This window comes from Salvia miltiorrhiza, chromosome 1 (genome assembly GCF_028751815.1).
Source record: "Salvia miltiorrhiza cultivar Shanhuang (shh) chromosome 1, IMPLAD_Smil_shh, whole genome shotgun sequence".
NCBI classification, from domain to species: domain Eukaryota; kingdom Viridiplantae; phylum Streptophyta; class Magnoliopsida; order Lamiales; family Lamiaceae; genus Salvia; species Salvia miltiorrhiza.
In genome coordinates, this window is record NC_080387.1 from 53,672,992 (window position 1) to 53,695,940 (window position 22,949).

The 22,949-nt window shown below is 33.8% G+C and overlaps 2 protein-coding genes across 2 annotated transcripts; one reads left to right on the forward strand and one right to left on the reverse strand.

Annotated features, from left to right (window-relative positions):
- Positions 1-1,866: 1,866 nt before the first annotated feature.
- LOC130993581 (uncharacterized) lies at positions 1,867-9,367 on the reverse strand. The gene is made up of 12 exons (XM_057918517.1): positions 9,195-9,367; positions 8,597-8,816; positions 7,071-7,271; positions 6,912-6,982; positions 6,180-6,342; positions 5,220-5,816; positions 3,893-4,273; positions 3,491-3,566; positions 2,721-2,784; positions 2,321-2,444; positions 2,153-2,251; positions 1,867-2,069 (listed from the first exon to the last, which is right to left on the reverse strand). Exons 1-12 carry the CDS (start codon positions 9,302-9,304, stop codon positions 2,004-2,006), a joined length of 2,172 nt encoding a protein of 723 aa, XP_057774500.1. The 5' UTR covers positions 9,305-9,367; the 3' UTR covers positions 1,867-2,003.
- A 6,421-nt stretch (positions 9,368-15,788) lies between these two features.
- LOC130993589 (rop guanine nucleotide exchange factor 1-like) lies at positions 15,789-19,431 on the forward strand. The gene is made up of 5 exons (XM_057918527.1): positions 15,789-16,492; positions 16,986-17,102; positions 17,211-17,749; positions 17,917-18,270; positions 18,790-19,431. Exons 1-5 carry the CDS (start codon positions 16,216-16,218, stop codon positions 19,147-19,149), a joined length of 1,647 nt encoding a protein of 548 aa, XP_057774510.1. The 5' UTR covers positions 15,789-16,215; the 3' UTR covers positions 19,150-19,431.
- The last annotated feature ends 3,518 nt before the right edge of the window (positions 19,432-22,949 follow it).

Below are 22,949 nucleotides of genomic sequence, written 5' to 3' on the forward strand. Positions count from 1 at the left end.
ATTTTATTTTTTGTAATTTTGTCCTCTTAATTATTTTTCGATCGTCGAAGTGCCGTCAAAGACATAATTTTACATTTATTTTGTTATGGTCTTCTCCTTAGCAATTTGGCATGTCATTCCTAGGCTTATTCGTAGTAACTTTTTTCTTTTTTTTTTTGAACAGACTATTCGTAGTAACATGGTTCGACCCTGACTTGGAAAAAGTTGGGGGAATGAAATTATAAAAATTGAAAAGTTATTAATTCGCCACACTTTAAAAGTCATATTGCAATTTTCCTTTATTTTAAGGTGTATCCTTTTTAGATGTAAATTTATATTCCCTCCGTCCCAACTAACTTGATCAATATTCTTTTTTGGGTTGTTCCAGTTAAGTTGATAAATTTCCTTATATGGAATAAACATAACCAATGAAACATCTAATCACTTATTCACTTTATTACCAAACACAATTAAAACACTAGTTTCTTAAATATGTGATGAAAAAAAGTTGATCAAATTAACTTGGATATATATATATATATAGAGAGAGAGAGGGGGATAAGGAAATATGAGAAAATTTTATGACATTTCTTTTGTTTTATCTTATGTTTTCTAGGAGAATTACATGAGAAAATATTATCACATTATTACTCAGGTATAGTATTAACATGAATTTAGATAAAAATGAGAAAAAAGAAGCTGCTCTATTTTTTTTCCATGATGCTCAAGAAAAATCATCTACTCTCATTTAGAATATGTAGAAAAAGTGAAACCTTAAATATAGACTTTCCACCATTTTCTATTAAAGAGAACGCAACCTTAAAAATAAATGTAGATAATTAATACTTATCTTTTCTTTTAGAACGAATACATTTTGAATTACAAACGTGGATGGATCATTCATTCAAAATAAATTGTTGAAAATGGCACCTTAATTAATTAATTTATTTTTGTTAAAAATAGTCCACAAGAAACTGCTCTCGGATATTGTGTTTTGAACTTAATGACTTCACTCTTTATACTACTATAATAAATACAAACTAAGTTAATGTCCAAGACATAAAGTCCTGAATTCGAGTCCTTCATCGTAGTCTTTGAATTTCTTTATTTATCAAAAAAACAAAAATCTAAACTAAGAGTGCTACTGTACAGAGATGTAAAATAGATCAATCGACTCGAGCTCGGATTATTTTCAGCTAGGACTAATTGAGCACATTATTTTTGGGTTCAAATAAATTTCTTTGATTTCCACGGTAGTTAAAATATATTCCCTTTTTTCAATTGTCGCGTATCATCAAAACAGCCATACCAAAAAATGGATAATTTTTCTCTTTTTTACCTCTCAATATTGCATGTAAAATTAAAAAGGTAAATAATTTATCACTAATAAAAGGACAAAATAAAAAGTTATGCATTATTTTATCATAAAATTTTGAAATGGGACACTTATTTAAGATCAAAATTTATTTTCGAATAAAACGCTTAAAAAATTCGAAGGAATTACATTCTTCTAACACGTGACCTAGATATAAATTTCTAAGGCTTAAAGTCATGAGTTCAAGTCCACCGTCGCGTTAATTTTTTTTATTTATTTATCAAAAAAAAAAAGAGCCAGGGTCTCAATAAAGACACTTATTGAAATGGAACAAGTGGTAATTCTAAAAAAAAATCTCAATAAAGAATGTGCCGGTAATAGCCTTCGGGTCAGTAGTTAGTGATAGGTTACAAATTCAATACACTAATTTTTATTTCACTTCAATTTCAGACAAAAATAAATGACACAAACACTTTTGTTGGGTATAACAAAAGAAAATTATTTAAAATTATATCGGGTAATTTTAAATATTTTATTTTGTTATACCCAACAAAAGATTTAAGAAATGAGTATTTTTGATAGATAAGTGAGAAATTTGGGTAGTTTTATATATTACCACAAAAAGATTTAGAGGTGATCAAGATCGAATACACAAAAATATAATCAGCCTAGCTATATAGTATATATAAGCCCTAATTGTAGTGCACATTTAGTCGATCCACGATGCACCCACCATCTTGGCCATGAAGCTGTACCTGTCTGCAGCTTCATCGATCTGAAACAATTGATGAATAAATTAAATCCAACAACATTATTAATTAAATCATGAATATAAATTTAAATATTTTTGTTATATACCAGTTTGTTGGTAGGCTTTCCTGCTCCATGGCCCGCCTTACGCTCTACGCGAGCAATCATCGGATTCGTGTGAGGACTGCATAGGACATGTTGCATCGTCTGCACCCACAAACAGTAAATCATCTCTTTCATAATAATAATAAATAGATGAATTATATGATCACCGACCGCGATGAACTTGAGCGAGTGCAGCGGCACAACTCGGTCGTCGTGGTCCGCCGTCAACACCATGGTGCCCGGATACTGCTTCGCTTTATCACACGGCCTCCTCACATTATGCAATGGCGAGTACCTATATTTTTTTTATTTAATTATTTTGCCTACCATTCCAAATAACTGAATTAAATGGGATGGTTCTTACCATTTTTTTTTTAAAGTTGGATTCTGATTGTAACACTAGTCATTATTCGATACTCAAATATTAATCAACGTTTTAGTAATACAATAGGCTAAAACAAACTAATCAATATTTAGTAAGCAAAAACTTAAAAGTTCGGCCAAAGAAACATAAGATGAATATTTTTTTTTAATAATATAAGGATGGATTTAATTAATTAATAACGCTTACTTGATTATCCATTGGAACTCCTCCTCGTTATCCGAACATCCAAACTCGGATGTCCAAGCATGCCCTGTTTTACGAGGATCAAACATTTTATATTAAAAAAAGAAAACCGATTTCAATGCATAAAAGATTTAAAAAATAAATAAAATTGTTATGTTCCCAAATTATACTCAAAATTTTAACTTCACGCAACTGTAGTCCGAATTTTTATTTATTTTTTTGATCAGGAAATGGGATTAAATAAAAGCCGAAGGCACCAGGGGTGCCAAAAAAAAAAGCGGATTAAAAAAAAAAACTGTAGTCCGAATTTAATTCAACTTTGAGTGTTGTACGTCTACTTTAATTAATCAAAAATTTTAACTCGTCGAACTATTAAGTACTCCCTCCGTCCACCAATTCAAGGCCTACTTGCCTTTTTGGTCCGTCCACAAAAACAAGGCCTACCTATTTTTGGTAAGTTTTTATTCATTATTTAATCAAAAAAGTCAAAGATTCTTTACAAAAAAGTGGGACCCTTTCTCCACTAAACTAATAAAAATACATTTTTTTCTTAAAAAGTGAGACCATTTCTCCACTCAACTAATAAAAATACATTTTTTTCTTAAAACCCGTGTTTTTTCATATATAGGTCTTTAATTGGTGGACGGAGGGAGTAAATAATAAAGATAAGCTATATTTGTAAATCAAACTGAAAAATCACCATATGATCAAAATTCCCGTTACAATTTAGTTTAAGAGTAACTAAAAAAAATTCAAGAAGCAATCTTCCTCACCAATAGTAAACTTGTGAAACCTCAGCATATCCATCACGCCAACATGAGCAAGAGCACAACCAAATAAATCAGGTCTCTGCAATCCCCAAAAATCTCACCATTTATCATTTTTCAACAACATAAAAAACAATATCGTCAAAATGCAACAAACCTTGATGTCTTAACTTCGTGTCAATTATTTTCAAATTATTGATGACGCTAACGTTTGAAATATCTGTTTGACTTAAACAGGTGATACTGCCTTGCGCCATTTCAGATGGTCATGGGACAACCGTGTGAACAATGAGAACAATCGAAAGTTCGTGTATTTGAAGACAAATTTTTTTAATTCATGCCCAAATTTAGAATTGATTGAAAGTTTGTGTATTCAGAGCGCAATTACCCAGAAAAAGAAAAACAGACCTGGTTAATAGAGGCCCCAATGAGAAGGCCGCCATTGCTGCCACCTTCAATGCAGAGCTTCCTCGGCTGAGTGTAGCCGGCGGAGACGAGGTACTCGGCGGCGGATATGAAGTCGTCGAAGACGTTCTGCTTCCTGGAAAGGCAGCCGGCTCTGTGCCATTCCTCGCCGTATTCTCCGCCACCGCGTAGGTTGGCGATGCAGAAGAGCAGGCCCAAATGCTTAGCGATGACAGCGCGGCTGACGTTGAAAGATGGAGTGATGCTGACGTTGAATCCTCCGTATGCGTACAGCAAGCAGGGGTGCGATCCGTCGAGGCGGATGCCGTTTCTCGCCACGATGAACATCGGTATCTTCGTGCCGTCTTTGCTGGGGAAGAAGACCTGACAAAGGAACACAGGCATTTCAAATCTATTGTGCAATGTCAGCTGCTAAATTTATTTTCAAGGAATTAGATCATCTCCAGCAGAGACCCACTTCTATATAGAGCTATCCCGTTCGACCCCGACTTGAATTCAACACGGCAACGGGCTCGACTTGTCCAGGAGATGCCCTTATCATCACGGCCAATATCTTTTCCTTAACTTTTATCGATCCTTACAAATATTTCTTATTTACAAAAAAAATCACCTCAAATTCAATCTCAACCACACATCTTATAAAAAAATGAGACTCTTTCTCTATTACATAAAAATCATCATCAATTTTATTAAAACATGTGCCCACCAAAAATGCTATACTTTTGGTGGACGAAGAGAGCATCAAACTTCACACTTTATCCTTTTTCTCAATGCAAATTTTTTCAATTGATTTTCACGCATTGATGGAGTAAAAAGAGTTGATATAATTTACTCTTCTCATAGAATTAATATATCAAAATAGTCATTTTCCTATTGTAAAAATATAAAAATTAATAAAAATGATAGAAAAGTTTTCTTTTAAAGAAAGTAGTCAATTTTGACTTAAAAGTAAAATTTTGCTTTTATTTATATGAATTATATTAGTTCATGTGACTAATAAGATTTGTGGTTGTGAATTATAGAAAAGAAAATAGGGTCAATTCACGGTTAACAAACTTCAAAATAAGATCGCATCAAAATTCACAATTAACAAGTTTCATGATTGTAAATTATTACTATAATATAGATTAAAATTATAAGAACAACTTTTTTTTAATGACTATTTTATTTTATCTTTACAATAGCAAAATAGCTATTTTATTAGTTCACAATTCTTTTTCTTTTAGGCATATTAGTTCACTATTCTTGATATAATATTTTTAATGGAATAAGAAAACACTTATTCGAGGACAGATGAAGTAATATTTACCTGTCGGACTTCAAAATCCGCCCTATCGAAACCGGAGATGACATTCTCTCTGAGGATCTTCATCTCCGGCACCTCCGACCCGAGGTCGCACCTATACACAATACCCGGAACTAGGAAACTCGTGAACCCGACAAACGCGACGCTGTCCTTGCGGCGCGCTGAGATCTGGTACACGGTCCCGATGTCGAGCGGCAGGCGCCTCAGGAACGAGCCCGTCGCCAAATCCCTCAGCTGCAGCACACTCTTCACGTCGCTCAAATAGCTCACCAGAATCTGGCTCCTGTTGACGGCCACGGCGGATACGAGCACGTCTCTGCCGTCTTCTCCGACTACTTCAGTCCAAGAAGTTGGGTTTTCTTTGACGTCGACTCGAACCAGCTTGTATCTTGGGGCATCCTTGTTGGTGTGGAATGTGAAAACTGTGCCATCATTTGCTACATAGTTGTAAGATGCATCAAATGCATCGATGAGTTTCACAAATGGGAGCAATTCTCTTTTGGATTTGTAGACTTGGAGGCCATTGGGTAGCGCGGAGAGGTCGCAGTAGTAGAGCATGTTGACGGGATCGCAGTCCTTCATGGTGTAGAGAAGAACATACTGCATATATATATATATGGGATCGTAGGAGAAGTGAAGAACCATTATTAATCATCTTTTTGAACTAAAGAAAAAAAAAAGAACACATGCTAGTGAAATTGTTTTAATGATAGTATTAGAGGCTAGCTAACGCAAAATAAATTCTTGATGAAGACTATATTTTCTAAATTTTGAGCTGGAAATTTCAAAAAGATAATTCTCGTACATGGATTATTGTACAATAATTCACACAAAATATCACTAATAATCAAGCTTTTTTTGGAACAAATCTTGACATGCATGACTAGGGATGTACACAACAGTTTAACTGCAGTAAACAAGCAACTGAACAACAAATAAAAATATGAAAATATATGGCGTTACCTTGCCATCCTCGGTGACTGAGGCAGAGCGCGTATGCTTAGGATTGTGTGGATCGCTCCAACATAGTATATCCTCACACTGATCACTACCAACAAAGTGGTAAAACACTTGATGATTTACATTCGCATCCGTCTCTGTACCAGCATCCAACTTCTCTCCATCCCTTTTCATACCAAAAAAAAAAGCACTCCAATTGTTAGAATAACTACCCGTCCATCAAAAGTGTGGTGTCGTTTGGAGGGCACATATTTTAATAAACGATTCAGAGATGTGTATAAAGTGGATAAATTTATAAATAGTTAGTGAAATGTGTTTTTTTATAAATACTAGCATAAAGAACATACGTGTAATTAATGTTATTTTAATTGGTAATCTATTATTTTAAAAAATCTATTAATTCATTACTTTTATTAGATAATTTATTTGATGGATATATTTATTTATAAGCCTTAATTATCAATAGTCATATATAGATATAAAGTATCTTTTATAGATTTGGATGACAAATAAATGTATATCAAAATAGATTTATATTTTATAAATATAATAATAATTATATAACAGGGTTAAAATAGGCAATCCACAAGTTGTGCCTTAGACTATCTTATGCTCTTTTTCTATTAGTATAGATTGAATGTGAATGAGGTTGAAAATATAAGGATATATGTGTATCTAAATGAAAACACCATATATATTATGGACGTATTAAAATGACAAAAGAACTCCACTTACACGGGCGCTGGATAACGTGAGTAGAAGAAACCTTTGCTGTCATGTGTCCAACTAATGTCAGAAAATTTAACCTGACAAACAAAGATATACATATATAGTTTTGAGCAAAATTCAAGAATAGTTTGCAAGTAATTAGTAAATAAAAGTTTGTTAATTTACCCAAGAAAGAGTATCAGGCTGTATGATGTTGTCTTGAATTTGCATGACTTTAATGGTGACCCAATCACTTCCACTGCAAGTGATTCCATATGCTAAGTATTTTGCATCAACACTAACTTGGATACCATTTAGAGCCACAGTGCCATCCTCACTAAATGTGTTTGGATCAAGCAAAACCTCTGCTTCTCCATCCACATTATCCTACACATAAAAAATGCTCAAATTTTAAATGTAATGCGGCATGTAAGAAGTCATAAATTAGTATACTTTTAATTTATTTACTAATTAATCAATGCCTTTAGTTTGTAATTTTTGTATGATTCGAATTTTACCAATTTGTAGAGATCATAATACCGTACGTATCCTTCACATATAATACTATTAATTGAATATATATAAACTAAAAGTATATAAAAGGGTACGTTAATGATCGAATCTATCCATAACCTTTAATAGTTGTATCAATTATATCCCAACCTTGTCCCCTTGGGATGGCCTAGTGGTTAGGGTGATTGCCTGTTGTCCAAGAGGTCACAGGTTCGAGTACTCTCGGCCACAATAACCACTAGGTGGGGTGTGTGTGTGGTTTGTATTATTTATAATGTAATTTCATCAAAAAAAAAAAAATTATATCCCAACCTTTTAAGTTTTAACTTATCAATATATATTTCAATATTTTCAACATGTATCAATTTTTTCATATTTTATACTGACGGTACGATATTCTTCCTATGAAAAGATATTTAATCAAAATTTTACTTCATTTGTCCCGCGAAACTTGAGCAAGTTTTTTTTTGGCACAGATTTTAAGAAATTAATACTAGTATTTTATGTGTTAAGTATAATAAGTGAAAAAAAAATTGTCATGTAAGAAAAGTGATCAAGTTCGTGGCACGGAGACTAAGGAGTAATACTCATTAACGAAACTATAACTACGTGACAAACTTGAAATAAATATGGAGACTATATATATGGGGAACAAACGAATACCAAAAAAAATTGAAAAGCGAATTTTCCGTTGAATAAAGAAATCCAGCATTTGAAAGCCTGTGTAGACTTGGCCCACAACCCAATTCCCTTTTGGTCAAATTTGATATTTCCTAAGTCGTATCTACTGTCTAATGTAATTAAAATCAACTTATGTCACCATCCATCCCAAAATATTCTAACTTTGACCATGTCGAATTTTGAACCCGACCCACTATTTGAATGGGTCTGTTGCGTGCCTCCATTATCTTTGCCGGTAATCTCGAACCTCAATAATTTAAAAAGATAATACTCACTCCGTCCCACAAATTTGGACACGTTTTCTTTTTTGGATCGTTCCACGAATCTTGACACATTTTCAAATAAGATAATAATTATTATCTTCTCTCTTCTACTTTATCATTTTTATACTTTATTAACTACACATTTACTAATCTACAACTTCTTAATTTACGTGTCGCAACCAAACGTGTCAAGATTCGTGGGACAGAGAGAGTACTAATAAATTCGAATACAATTTTGGGAAATATTTGAAGCACCTGGATGTATAGGACCCTTTGCGGCTGTAGACCGGAGTTATGGAAGTAAAAATATTTATCTCCCGCCCTAAATGGAGCATCATATCTTGGGAAATCATACACTTTTCTCAGCTTTTCACCAAGTTTTTCTCTTGTTTCGCATCTTGAAAGCATAAAATCCGTCAATTTCATCTGCTTTTCCACAAATTCCTTCGTCTCCTCACTATCAGGATCTTCCAGCCTATTAATCCCAACAAATTAATCAATATTTGATAAAACAACATTAATCCCAACCAAAATGTTTCAACTATAGCGATTCATTAAAAAAAATGTCTCAACATTGAACTTATGATGATGACTTTTTAGTTCAAATTCACGTACATATAATCTATATATATCGTTCAGTTTATAACTCGAGTTAAAATTTCCAATGAAATGATTAGAAGTATGTACAGTTATCAGTCGAATGATCAATTCCGTTGGCTAAAAAAATTGACTCGAACTAATGTTTTTTAAGAATAAACATTTCAACAATCTCAACCCACATTATATTCCTCAAACAAAAACGCATGAATATATATATATGCAGAAATTTTATGAGTTGAATATATATATTTACCATCGATAAGGATCGTGGACCGCAACACCGTGGTAGTAGTCGACGACGGAGTCATCACGACGAGCAGCCGGATAGTGTAGTAGGTCGTCGGAGGCGGGCAGCGATCCCATTGCTTGAATTTGTCGATGAAGAAGAGAGAAAATATGATAAAATTAAAGGAAATTGATGACCGTGAAATTATAAGATTTAGTGTGGGACTAATTTATATAGTGAATTGTCGACAAGATGTTGTCATGTTGTTGGAAGTATGTTGACATGAATTTGAATGAGACAGAATATTCCTTTTTGGATACATGTATAAATTAATCGTGTTCATCTAGATTCTTGCAGCTTGTTTTTCGTATCTCTTTTTCTGTTTTTTAGGTTTAATTAGTTGAATCTTTTATGTGCTAATTGATATAGCTAGCCCGCTTCTAGATCCTAGCTTACCGATATATATATAGATTATGGGATTAGCCTAATAACCTATTCATCTAATTTTATTTATTCATTTTTTGTCATTGAACTGAGTTTATAAAGCTGTAGTATTAAATAGTTTATGTAACGTGGATACTACTAGCCAGGCTTCAAGACTTGTATTTAAAAATAAGGATATAGATAGATTTATGATAGTGATTGTTCCATTCTAAAGATTTGTCTTGATTATATGATTTTAATTAGTTTAGCAAACAAAATAGAATTAGGGAATTATGATTAAATACACTATTGTTCTTTTTTAAAGAAAATATTCCAAACTATCAATTTTTTTTATTATTAAAATCATGAATTATTAAAGATTTATAAAAAATGACACGAGTTTGAGTCACACCAACATTTCAGAGTATAAAGTGGGCATTTTTTATTTTCACCATAAGAAGTGGGCATTTTTGCCTATTGTCACTAAAATAAATGCCGTTTAGATTGTCATGTTAAATTTTAATTTAAAACAATTTTTAAATATTTTTATTTTGATATAATATAAGTATATCCTTTATATCAAACACTAGGTCAATACTTGTATGATACAAAACATCTTAGAACATAATTCTTTGTAAAAGATAAATATAAATCGAAGTGACAAAATACACGAGGTACACATATGTTATATCATGGGTATATATCAATTGAGAAGTGATGTGTTTCACTAATCTTTTGTGAGCATCACTTACGTTTAGTTCATGTTATATTTATTTTTATTTTATATATTTATTTTGATTTTAATACTTTAAATATTGCAGTTAGCATCATTAATTTTATAATTTATATTAAATTAAGCTTCATTGTTTTTTCCTATTCATTTATTTAAAATTAAAGGGAAGCTTTGATTTTTATGAAATTTGTGAAATTAATAATGTCAACAACAAAAATAATTGAATTTAATAAATATCAACTCACGCCTAAACGCATATATTAGGATTTAATTACACTAAGTGGAAAGGAAAAGGAAAAACCGAAAATGAAAGAAAAAGAAGTGGCATTTATATTAGTAGTATTAATTAGATAAGATAAGTTGATGATGGAGCGCAGTCTGTTGGTAAAACGTTTTTCCTCCAACCAAGAGGTCAGGGATTCAAGTCACCTAAAAGGCTAGAGTGTGAGTGTGTTTTTTTTTTTCCTTAAGTGTAACAAATTAAAAAAAAAATAGATAAGATAAGTTACTTGTCAATTATACTTCAATTATTTTGTTCCGAAAAAAGGGCAATGAAAAGAAAAAGAACAGAATAAAAGGGGAAAATGAAAGAAAACGGGATATGTTTTATGACAACATTCTGTTGCAAAATCCATTATGTTTTCAAAGATGAGACGAGAGATATTCTTTTCAAGACATGTTATGTAATTATTCTAGTTTCACCTATTAAAAATCTCCATATATACATGGAGGTTGAGATTCATATTAAAGAATGAAATTCTTTAAGAATTATATTTGGAAAAGGTATGAAAGATTTTTTTCTTTGTTGGTGGGTTGGTGTGAAAGAAATAAGCTAACTATATAACGAATTTAAGGAACTATATTCTATTGTTGATAAATTTAATAAAATAAAAATGTGATATATATATATATATATATATAGGGTTAGGTTCAATGAAAAAAGCCTAAATGTAAGAAAGAAGAGAGAAGTAATCTCATCCGTTGATCTTATCTAATCTAACGAACATGATTTATTCACGCCATGTTCAACGGATTTTTTCGTTGAACATTCGTGAATATATACAATATTTTTGGGGGTTCTGGGTTTCGACCCCCCATATGTTCAACGAAAAAATCTGTTGAACATGGCGTAAATAAATCATGTCCGTTAGATTAGATAAGATCAACGGATTAGATTACTTCTCTCTTCTTTCTTATATTTAGGCCTTCTTCATTGAACTTTAGCCTATATATATATATGTATATATATATATATGAGGGCTACCGTGAGAGCACGTCTTAAAATAAGAAATAAGAATTAGAAAAAGTGTATGAATTTTACGTAGAACACATATGAATTCGATGTATGAAAGGTATGAATTGCGAAAAATAAATTTTTGCTACTTTGGGATTCGAACTAAGGACCATGAATTCATCCAAGATGATGATGAATCAACCGTAGATCTTGATGATATAAGGGCTGAAAATTATTCTTATTTTACACTCCATCCGTCCCACGAATCTTGACATGTATTCTTTTTTGGACCATCTCACGAATCTTGACATGTTTCTAAATATAGTAATAACTATTAGCTTCTATCTCCTACTTTATCACTTTATAATATTCTCTCTCATACTTTATCATATTTTCTCTCCTACTTTATCACTTTTATACTTTATTACTTACATGCTTAAAACACTAATCTACAATTTCTTAATTTCTGTGTCAAAACCAAACGTGTCAAGATTTGTGGGACGGATAAAGTAAGTTAAGAAGTGTACTTATTTTGGCTCTCCTCAGTATGAATATAGTATCGTATTGTACGCATACGACACGAATCCAACTTGAAATTGTGACGTACTTATCGTGTTGACACGATATGACTGGACTGGACACTAATCGTAATCAGAGATGGAACTCACAAATATACACGTCTTAGACTTAACAAAAGCCCACTTCATAAATGGTCCAATCCCAATCCAATGAACTTGGGTTTGGGCTAAGTTGGGCCTAACTATGGCAAGCTCATCTGGGCCTCGGCCTGGCCGTTCCAATTGACTATTCTAGGATTAATTTTGAGCGTCCAACAACCATAATATACGGAAATTTACCTATTTGTAATAGAGGATATCATCTATTATCTAATTGTTCATTGTTCGTTTCTGTGAAAATTGTTTGTACAGTGTGAATTTGATGAGACTTTTTCATATTTGATTATTTGGGAATTAAAATCATTTTCTTGATAGGTTAATACGGCACTTAAACTTCTTAAGAACAAGTTATTATTTTTTAAATATATGTATATGTACTGAAAATTGGGATTACCTAATTGCATTTTTAGAAAATAAAATAAAATACTCCTTAATGCGATTTTTTTAAACAGAAATAGTTTTTTAAAAAATAATAATTAAATGAAACGAACACTATTAATTTTCTTTGCTCGTGAGCTAAACGCTTTGATGCGATTGAGAATATTGTCGTATATAAGTAAATAGGTCATCCTTGAAAAGGATGCCACAGCAGAGGGTAGGGTTGGGGGGGGGGGGGGGGGTATTAATGTTTAATTAATTTCAGTTTTTTAAAAACTAATTAGTTATAAATTATAATTCATATATCACCAGCTTGTGCAAAAAGTAATATTTACCAATCTTACAAAATTAGAAAGGGATTTCCTCAATTTGATCAAGGGTGATTTTATCGTCAGAATATTACAATATACTTCTTTCATTTTCACGATGTTATTATTAGTTAATAAATTGATCAATCTTATTGGTCGTGTAACTCGTGTTTGTGTACGTAGGTCATATATTGATGGCACTTGGCTAATAAATATATAGAGAACCCTACAATTAATTAAACACAGCAACAAATATAAATAAAATGCAATGCTAAGATCTAAAAAAGTTGATGGGTGTTTAAATTTTATGAACTGCCCTCAATTACTTTGCAACAAACCCTCTGCCATAATAAAAATAATAATTCAGAAACTTCAATGGCACTTTAAATTCTTAGTAATCAGGGTGGCTCCAGAAATTAAATTGTTTGCTATACTAACATCGAATTCCAGTGGGCAATGGTTGAGAATTCTTCATGCATTTATTGTTATTAAATCTTTGACTATCTTCTAGTAGTATAAGTGTGTGTGTGTGGGCGTTCATAGTTTCTGAAATTGAATTTTCATTAAGTTTTTTCTGGTTTTGGTTAAGTTTGCAAACATTTATCAATTCTACTTACCGATTGAATCCTCAAACTTTCACTTAGTTCAGCACTATCTAATTATTTTATTTTAGGGGCGTTATTTTAGAGGATTAGCCTCGGGCACATTTATTTTGAAAAATTAATCTTGATAAATAAAAATAGTAAGGCTAATCAATATCCCTTGTTTATTTTGATGAATTAAAATTTTGAGATATCTCAAGGTCCTTGATTATTTCTATCATTTAAGCAATTTTTGCTTGATTCTTATATCTCATTAAAAGGATGAGATTAGAGGAATCCTACTCTTGAGAATGAAAATACTCAATCATATATCTTATCAATGATTCCTTAATTAACATATGATGAAAATAGTAGGGTTAATCCCTTATTTACTTTGATGGATTGAAATTTCCCAAGGCCCTTAATTATTTCTATATTGTAAGCTAGTTTTGCTTAATTCGTATTTCATTGAAATGGTGAGATTAGAGTAATCCTACTCTTGATGATTAAAAAAAAAAAAAACTCAATCATGCAAAGTAAATGCCCCTTGAGGGGCGTTTATTTTTTGGGATTAGCTTTGATAGATAAAAAATAGTAAGATTAATTCTTATTTATTTTGATGGATTGAAACTTTGGGATATCCCAAGACCCTTAATTATTCATATCATTTAGCCTAGTTTTATTTAATTCAAATCTCATGAAAAATGTGGGACAGGAGAAATCCTATTTTTGATGATAAAAATACTCAATCATGCATATAATCAATCAAACAAAGTAAATGTCATTAGCGTTTACTTTTGAGGATTAACTTTAATATATAAAAATAGTAAGACTAATCTCTTGTTTACTTTGATGAATTGAAACTTTGGGATATCTCAAGGCCTTCGATTATTTATAATTTAAGTTAGTTTTGTTTGATTCTTATCCCATTGAAATGGTGAGATTGAAAAAAATTCTATTATTGAGGATAAAAATACTCAACCATTCATCTTATCAATCATGCAAAATAAACGCTACTTCTTCGGTTCATAAAAAAATTGTCACATTATGAAACTATATGAGTTTTAACAAAATGTGAATATATAGGGTTGTTAATGAAATAAGACTTCCACTTTAAATGTAAGTGGAGTTATGTGGACACCACTGCTATAGATGGAAGTGACAAAATAAATTTTCGTGAATGAAGGCAATATGTAAACACACTTATAATGGTAGTTGTTTACTATGGAATACAAAATTTAAGGACTCAACTAAATCATATAAATATTTAATAATTGTATTACGATGTACAAATTAAATGCAAAATTAATCAAATGATATTTTAAAAGATTTTTTTTAAACAAAAACAAAAATGTAGGACATGGATGTTTATAAATCATTCCATCTAATGACTTGTGGATTTATTATGATTAATGATTTATGGATTTATTAGTATTAATATTCCTTTTAAGAACTACACGTACTCAGTCAGAATCAGAATTATCAATTATGAGTCATTTAAGTTCCACAAATTCTCATCAATCAGCTCACGAAAAGGGTCTATAACAACTCATCTTTATTACCCTAAAAAAAAAAACAACTCGTCTTTATTTAGGGAATTTTATATGTGGAGTTAGGTTTAGTAGCCGAACCAAATTTATGTGTGTTTTATAACACATGTCCTATTTCTTCCTTCAATCAATATATTCATTTATACTACGATCTATTTATCCATAAAAATATCAATTCAAAACAATAAGTAACCTTGTTTGCGTTGGTTGTTTGCAGCTTTGGTGCATTAAATATTGAAGAAGATATATTTCATTTTTATGTTTATTTTCATTTTTGAAGTCTGAGCGTTTGGAGCTGTACTGTGATTACGCATGCATAAATATGAGAATTTGAAGTGAAATGGAAATAATTTATTAACAAAACTAATAATTGAACCGTTAAACAATTCATGAAAAACATTATTGACCAAATTAAATGCCTTTTGATAATGGCTGAGACTCTGAATACAATTAAATTTTGGATATTATTCGTATTTCATTTTTAAGTTGGTAATAATTTCATCTATGTTGAACCACACCAGCTATAGCATTAATCTTCAATAAAAAGTATTATTAAAATAATAAATGCTCAAATGGTTGATAATTTTATAATTATTTATTATCTCTAGAAAAAGCATTAAAATACAAGTGAGGACCATGTTTGACTAAAAAACGTAATCTAGTCAACAACAAGTTTACTAAATTTCTAGTTATGTCAAGAAATTCGAGATTATTTCCTTAAAAAAGAAAAAACAAATTCGAGATTGGAGCGCGCGGAAAACACTAACGACAGCGGCGGCCACCACCATGTGACGGTGGGGCTGCCGCTCCACTCCGACAATATCTACTTTATTAGAACCGTAACTGTAGCTACCGCAGAGAGAAAAACTGCCTCCAATTACTATATTCCACCTACTGACAATTCAATACTCTCTCTCTCACTCTCTGCGGCTTTACTTCCTACAGTACCACACTTTTACTTTATTGTTTCCTCACTTTCTCTTATTCTTTTCCCCTGCTTCCCTCTCGATTACTCCTTTCTCTCTCACACTCTAACACGCACTTGCTTTTATGCTCCACATCATGCCGGCGTCGAAATTGTGCCGTTGAAGCAGTGGACTGACTCACTTGCTTCACATTTTCCCCAACTTTGAGCTCGCGATCCGTAATTTTTGTGTGTGTGAAATGGCTGACAGCGTCGCTTCTCGGTCGGATGACGAGTTCGAGGAGCTACAGTCGCGCCGTTTCGACGACTGTTACAGCCTGAGCGCCGACGTCAGCGAGTCGGAGAGTTCGACGTCGAGCGCCGCCACGTTCTCCTCCGATCACAGGCCGGAGCTGGCTTGCAATTCGGAGTGTTTGACGCCGCCGGCGATCATGCTGCCGGTTGTGGGGGGTAGACACGTCGTCTATCCAGCGGAGAAGCGGGAAACGGATAAGCCTGAGCCGCCTGAACTTTCTGGTTAGTTTTCGGCTTCCGATTCTTGGCGTGATCGGACGAACTTTTGGTTTTTACGTGATTTTATTGTAGAGGAATGGAATCGTCGATTATAGGTAAAATTGTAGTCATATATTTGAAGACGGTGAGTCAGTGTGTGCATGATAGGAAGGCATGCCAATTTACGTTCATTTATATCATCTTCTCCTTGAGGAAAATAATTAATTTCTGTTCGGTTTTTAGTTATATTTACAATGTCGATGTAGTTGTAGTTTGTTATTAATCATACTTGATTGGGCAAAATATTGGAAGGTAGACCTTTTGTCTCTTCTCGAGGTCGAGGAAGAATTAATTAGGAATTGAGCAGTATGATCCAGTATGTCGACAGCTCGAATAACAATTTGAAATACAGTATTTTCCCCTGCTTATGGTTTTGATTTCAGATAGCAAATTGTGATGATTTAATCTTTGCATTAGTTATGTCTTTCCTGATTCAATGTAGCTCGTGTGATTGCAGAGGCTGAGTTGATGAAGGAACGGTTTGCAAAGTTGTTGCTTGGTGAGGACATGTCTGGTGGAGGGAAGGGAGTAAGTACTGCTCTGGCAATCTCCAATGCAATCACTAATCTTGCTGGTTCGTACATTTCACAAACTCGATTTTCAGAATGTAGTTCGTGTAATGGTTTTTGCTGTCTTTGATTCTTTGTACTTGTTGATTGTAACTATTATGGTAAATTTACAGCTAGTGTATTTGGAGAGCTCTGGAAGTTGGAACCGCTGGCTCCACAGAGGAAATTAATGTGGCAGCGAGAGATGGAGTGGCTTTTGTGTGTTAGTGACGCCATTGTTGAGCTTGTTCCATCTGTTCAAGAATTCCCAGGTGGTGGGAGCTTTGAGATTATGGTGACTCAACAAAGATCCGACTTATATGTGAACCTTCCAGCGCTCAAGAAACTAGATGGGCTGTTGATTAGCATCTTAGATAGGTTTCGTGACACTGAGTTTTACTATGTTGATCGAGGTATCATTGTTGCTGATGGTGAACACATTAAAGCATATCAAAGCTCACCATCTTCCACGAGGCCTTCCATAACACTTGAGGAAAAGTGGTGGTTGCCTTTCCCAAAGGTTCCAGCAAATGGCTTGTCGGATGAATCGAGAATGATTTTGCAACAGTGCAAGGAGTGCACGCAGCAAATCTTCAAAGCTGCTCTGGCAATCAATAGCAGTGTGCTTTTAGATATGGAAGTGCCACAAGTTTACTTTGACACCTTGCCTAAGGTAGATCATTTATGCTGTGCTACGATCTAAACTCTATTTTACACAAATAATTTGTTTTTATGCACATCTATATCATATGCTATGTTTGGTCTTTACTGATTCTTTTGTTGAATCATCTATCCTATTTTAAAGTAGCTGTAATTTATCTACTATTTTTCTTTTTCCAGAGTGAGAAGGCTTGTTTAGGCGATGTCCTCTACCGTTACATAACTGCAGACCAGTTCTCCCCAGACTGTCTTCTTGATTATCTGGATCTTTCATCAGAATATAGTACTTTGGAAATAGCAAATAGGCTTGAGACTGCCGTTCACTTTTGGAGGCTGAAATACCAGAAGAAGAAGAAGCTAAACCATGCGAAAACAAGCCTATTCTGGGGAAGCACGGTGAAGGGCCTCGTAGGTGATGCTGAAAAGAGTAAACTCTTTGCTCATCGAGCTGATACGCTGCTCAAGAACTTAAAGCTGCACTTCCCTGGCCTCCCACAGACATCTCTTGACATGAGCAAGATTCAGTATAACAAGGTATCAGTCATAACTTTTCATTCATCACCTGTATGGTTTGTTCTAACAAGGACTTCGTTTTCTGCATCTGATGCATCAAACGCGTGACATCCTTAAGAAACCGCTTCCATGAGTTAGGTGTCTTGCTTTAGATTACGTGTATTGTATTGTATTATATCAAGGTAATTTGATTCTAATTCTGAATAACAAACCTGTAAACTAATGCAACAGCATCTACTGAAGAACTGTATAGAATTTATCTCCTTCCAAAATGTGGCAGAACTAGTTGTATAATCTTGTTATAAACACTTTTTTTTTTTTTTTGATCGGGCAAAGTCATGTTAGATGTTAGTAATTAGTTCCCCATCCACTCCAAGAACCACCTTATCTCTAAACACTTTTTGAAACTGCTTTCCTAATTAGTTATTAGTAATTAGTTATAAACACTTTTTGAAACTGCTTTCCTAATTCGTACATCAGAATTTGTATGTTGAATTTGTCCGAGTGATTTCAAATGGCTCCTTTTTGCTTTCCGTGTAGGATGTTGGGCAGTCGATTCTCGAAAGCTACTCGAGGGTGCTGGAAAGCTTAGCCTTCAACTTATTGGCAAGGATTGACGATCTTCTGTACGTAGACGATGCCACCAGGCGACGCTCAATGGCAGAGTCGCTCTCCATGCTCAGCCGCAGAGGTTCAGTGGGTGCTCATCATGATCTGTATAACCAAAACTCTCTCACTTCATTCTCAAACCAAAGCTCCTTCTCATCATCATCACTCATAGGATCTCCCTTCCGTTACTCGATCCCAGTAACTCAGCGGCCCAGTAGACTACGCCGTTCAGTTAGCCATCCTGCCTCTGTCAATCCAAACGGCATAGCAGTAGAGAATCTGAGCCTGTGACTACGCGATGCTTCAGAAAAATGACCATTCATTAAAGGTGGCCTAATCGAAGGAGGGGCTCGACAGTGAAGCAGACCGCGTTTGTTGCATCGGACATATGCAAGGAGAGTAGAAGAGTTTGTGATTCACAGGTTTGCAAAGATTTATATGTGCCATAATTAATCGCTCTTGCACCTGTATGTATAGTAGTTCTTGCAGCACTAGGCAGATTTATTGTAACAACACTAACAATATTTCACCTTTATCTACTTGCTTATGCCAAATCTGTCGTCTCTTGGTTTTCGACTTAGATTTATTTTTTTGGTCGGTTTTGAGAGGGTGTTTAACTAAGCTTATTTTAGAACAACTTTTTAAGTTTATAACAAAGTCTTTTTGTATAAGTTGATAGACTTAATTGTTTCAATTAGGTCCTGAATATTACATTTGATTCTCAGTTTTGATTTTGATTTTCGATTGGGTTTACAAAAATGTATTAGAACGTTCTTTTTTAATTAGGTTAATCTTAATCATTTGTAAAAAAATTGAATTAATGCAAAATAAAAACTACAATCTCATAGTCATAGTAATAATTAACAGTGCAAATGTGAAACGTTTCAAATTCCATGTGTAGCACTGTAATTAAATTTCATAGGCAGCAGTATTTTGAATTCTTCATCTTTTAAAAATTCCCTAGCCCAACAATATTAGCTAAAAATTCTCACTAAATCCAAACAAACACTAGCTAGATATTACAATAATGAAAACTGCGTGAATAGATTCACAGCAAAATAGCGCCTATTTTAGCGATGTCGCTGGACTAGTTCTTTACAGAAGCTCCGGAAAAGCACTCTGTCAAAGTTACGGTGAAACCTCTATTAAGTCATATCTTTGGGATTATATAAAATTATTTCTAAATTGAGGTAATTTTTTTTTTTTAGAATAAATTGAGGTCATTCTTAAATAAAGGTCCAAGATGATTTTTTTTTCCTAATATTAAAGTCAATATAAAATACACAAAGGTTATAATTACCAAATATTATCATATAAAGAAAAGTTTTTGATCGTGAAATTTTTTTATTTTTTCAACCAAATTTTTCTCTCTCTCTTTTTTTTCTACTTAATTCTTTCTTAAAAAATCGTTAACTTCGATTCATGAAAAAATATTCAATATAAATGTTAAATTGAAGATTACGAAAGGATCATTAATTAGATGTAAAAGTTATATTTTTTTTTTTTTGAAATGAATAAGTTATAATCGTTTAAAATATCAAAATTAATTTTTGTTTTCTCTCATTATCTCTAATAATGCTAAACATCATAATTTTTCACAAAAACTTAGGTACAATCGAGTTGATTTGCACTCAAAATAGTGTTATTTATAAAGTTCTGGTCAGGATACAGATTCAGATTAGGATGCAGGGCACAGTCTCTAAGTGAGGGTGCAACCCGATTGTACCGTACAATCGGGTTGCACCTAAGACCACCTCTAATTTTTTTCATTTCGTTTTCATTTATTGGTGAAAAAATAATTAGATGTCAATTTTTCCTTCAAAAAAAATAAACATTATTGTTATATTATATTTATTCTAAATTTAAATATCATTTAAATTATACTCCATCTGCCCCATACAACATATCTCATTGCTTTCGGGCACAAGATGAAGAGCACTGAGCACCCATAGTGGGGAGCGCGGACGCCGACCTAGGCCCCCCACCCACCCACTCTTCCCCTCCGCGCTCGGCGCACTCGACATTTAGATTGGGCGCATGATATACACGGTCCATTAACATAATTTTCGGCCATTTAAATTAAATAAATCAATCAATCAAATTTTTGCAACGGTATTGTGGGCAGATTCTGGTAGAGAGCCGTTCCAAACGGTTCTTTGTGTTTTTTTTTTAGCTTCTCCATCTATTTCTTTGTGCTAAAAAATGGATGATGGTTGGGGAAAATATATCAGCAATCACCTCCCAAAATTATCTCCCGGCAATGCAAATTCACCCGGGCAAGCATTCTCACCATTCACTCAAGATTCAAACACCTTTCCAACAATGGGTATTGAGGGAATCAATTTGAACGATCAATTTACAGCGACGACTGAGCTCGAGGTGGAGAAGATAGCCTCTATGCCGCCGGCCACCAAACAAAGATGTGGCTACACTCCGGCGGAGATGACACTCGTGTGTCCTTTTTATGCGAATGCCACATGCGACTCTGTCAAAGGCTCCGGCCAAAAAGGAGCCACCTATTGGGGCGACATCGTCAAGAAATACAATACTCAGCGGCCCCAAGGCACAATCTCATGCGACGCGAGGCAAATAAAGTCGCACATTCAACGCGTCCAAAAGGACGTGAAGTTGTGGGAAGCCATCTACGACAAGTACCGGACAAATTGGAGCTCCGGCATGAGCAACGGGCAAATCACCACTCAAGCACAACAACATTACGCTTCCGAGTACGGTGGTATTTTCAAGTATGAACATGCGTGGCATGTGCTTCATGAAAGTAAAAAATTTCACTCCTCCAAACGCTCAAAGGGCTCGAATGGTCGTTATACAACCACCTCTAGCGAGCAAAGTATCTCCACAAGGCCCCAAGGTCAAAAGTCTACGAAAAAAGACAAAGGTAAGAAAAAGGCGGAATCGTCCGGCGAGCAAACTCAAGCTCTCGAGGCCATGGAGAACATGGTCAATGTTATGAGAATCTTCTCTTAAACCTAACGCGACCTCGCGGGCGACATCATCTTGGGTAAGGAAACCTCCGGCATGAAATCCGACGAGTTGGCGTTTTACTTGAAGAAGGTGGAAGAAATCAAGAAACACAATGATCTCCCATAGATTGTAGGTTTTTTCATGTTTTTTTAAATTCAAGTAATTTAGGACTTTATTTTTATTGTAATGCAATTTTAATTTTCAATCAATATGGTGTTAGATTCTAATTTCAATGAAATTTAAGTTATTAAATATAATGTTAGAATTAATTGAAAACAAACATTAAAATTAAATACAAATTAAAAAAAATTATGAGTCAAGGGGTTGACTCTCCAATGTGGGGTGTTAGCTCTTAAGTGATGGGGGCCATTTCTAAGAGCCAATGTGGTGAAACGAGAAATAATACGGTAAATAGAAGCAGTAAACGACACCGAATTTACGTTGTTCGGTCGAGAAGACCTACGTCCACGGGGTTTTGGGAGTTTTCCACTATAATTGGGAGAGTATTTTACACTTTACAAGTTGTAGGCTAGAAAAATGACTATCCCCCAAATGAGAGCTAAAATGAGCTATTTATAGAAAAGGGAGAAAGTAAGGGCCTTGAGCCTATTTGGCCCATTAGCCCACTAGCCCTAAATAATTGGGCCCAAGCCCCTATTACATGAGCTTCACTCCTTAATCGAACCGAGAGTCGAACTGCACTGCTGTAGTAATTCCCTGTCAAGTCCAATATAGCCTTGTTTAGCACAGCGCTGGTGCATATTTCAGTCATCATCACAATGTTGACTCTCCATTCTGGATGCCCTAAGAAATGTGTAATTCGTAGATAAAGTGAGTTAGTTGAGAGAAAAATATATTGTGATTTGTATAAATGGGTAATTGCCCCTAAATACATTATCTTTCCTCATTTTCTGGAATTGCACACCACCTTTAAAATCTACCTCTTAATATATAACCTTTCCATTTTTTTTCCTGAAATTACACATGGTCAGCCAACCACTGATCGAAAAAATGACATGGACGCCGGAAATGCCACATGTACACGCCGAAAAAAAATATTAATTGATGTGACAGCCATGTAGAAAATAACACATTTTTTTTTCTATTAA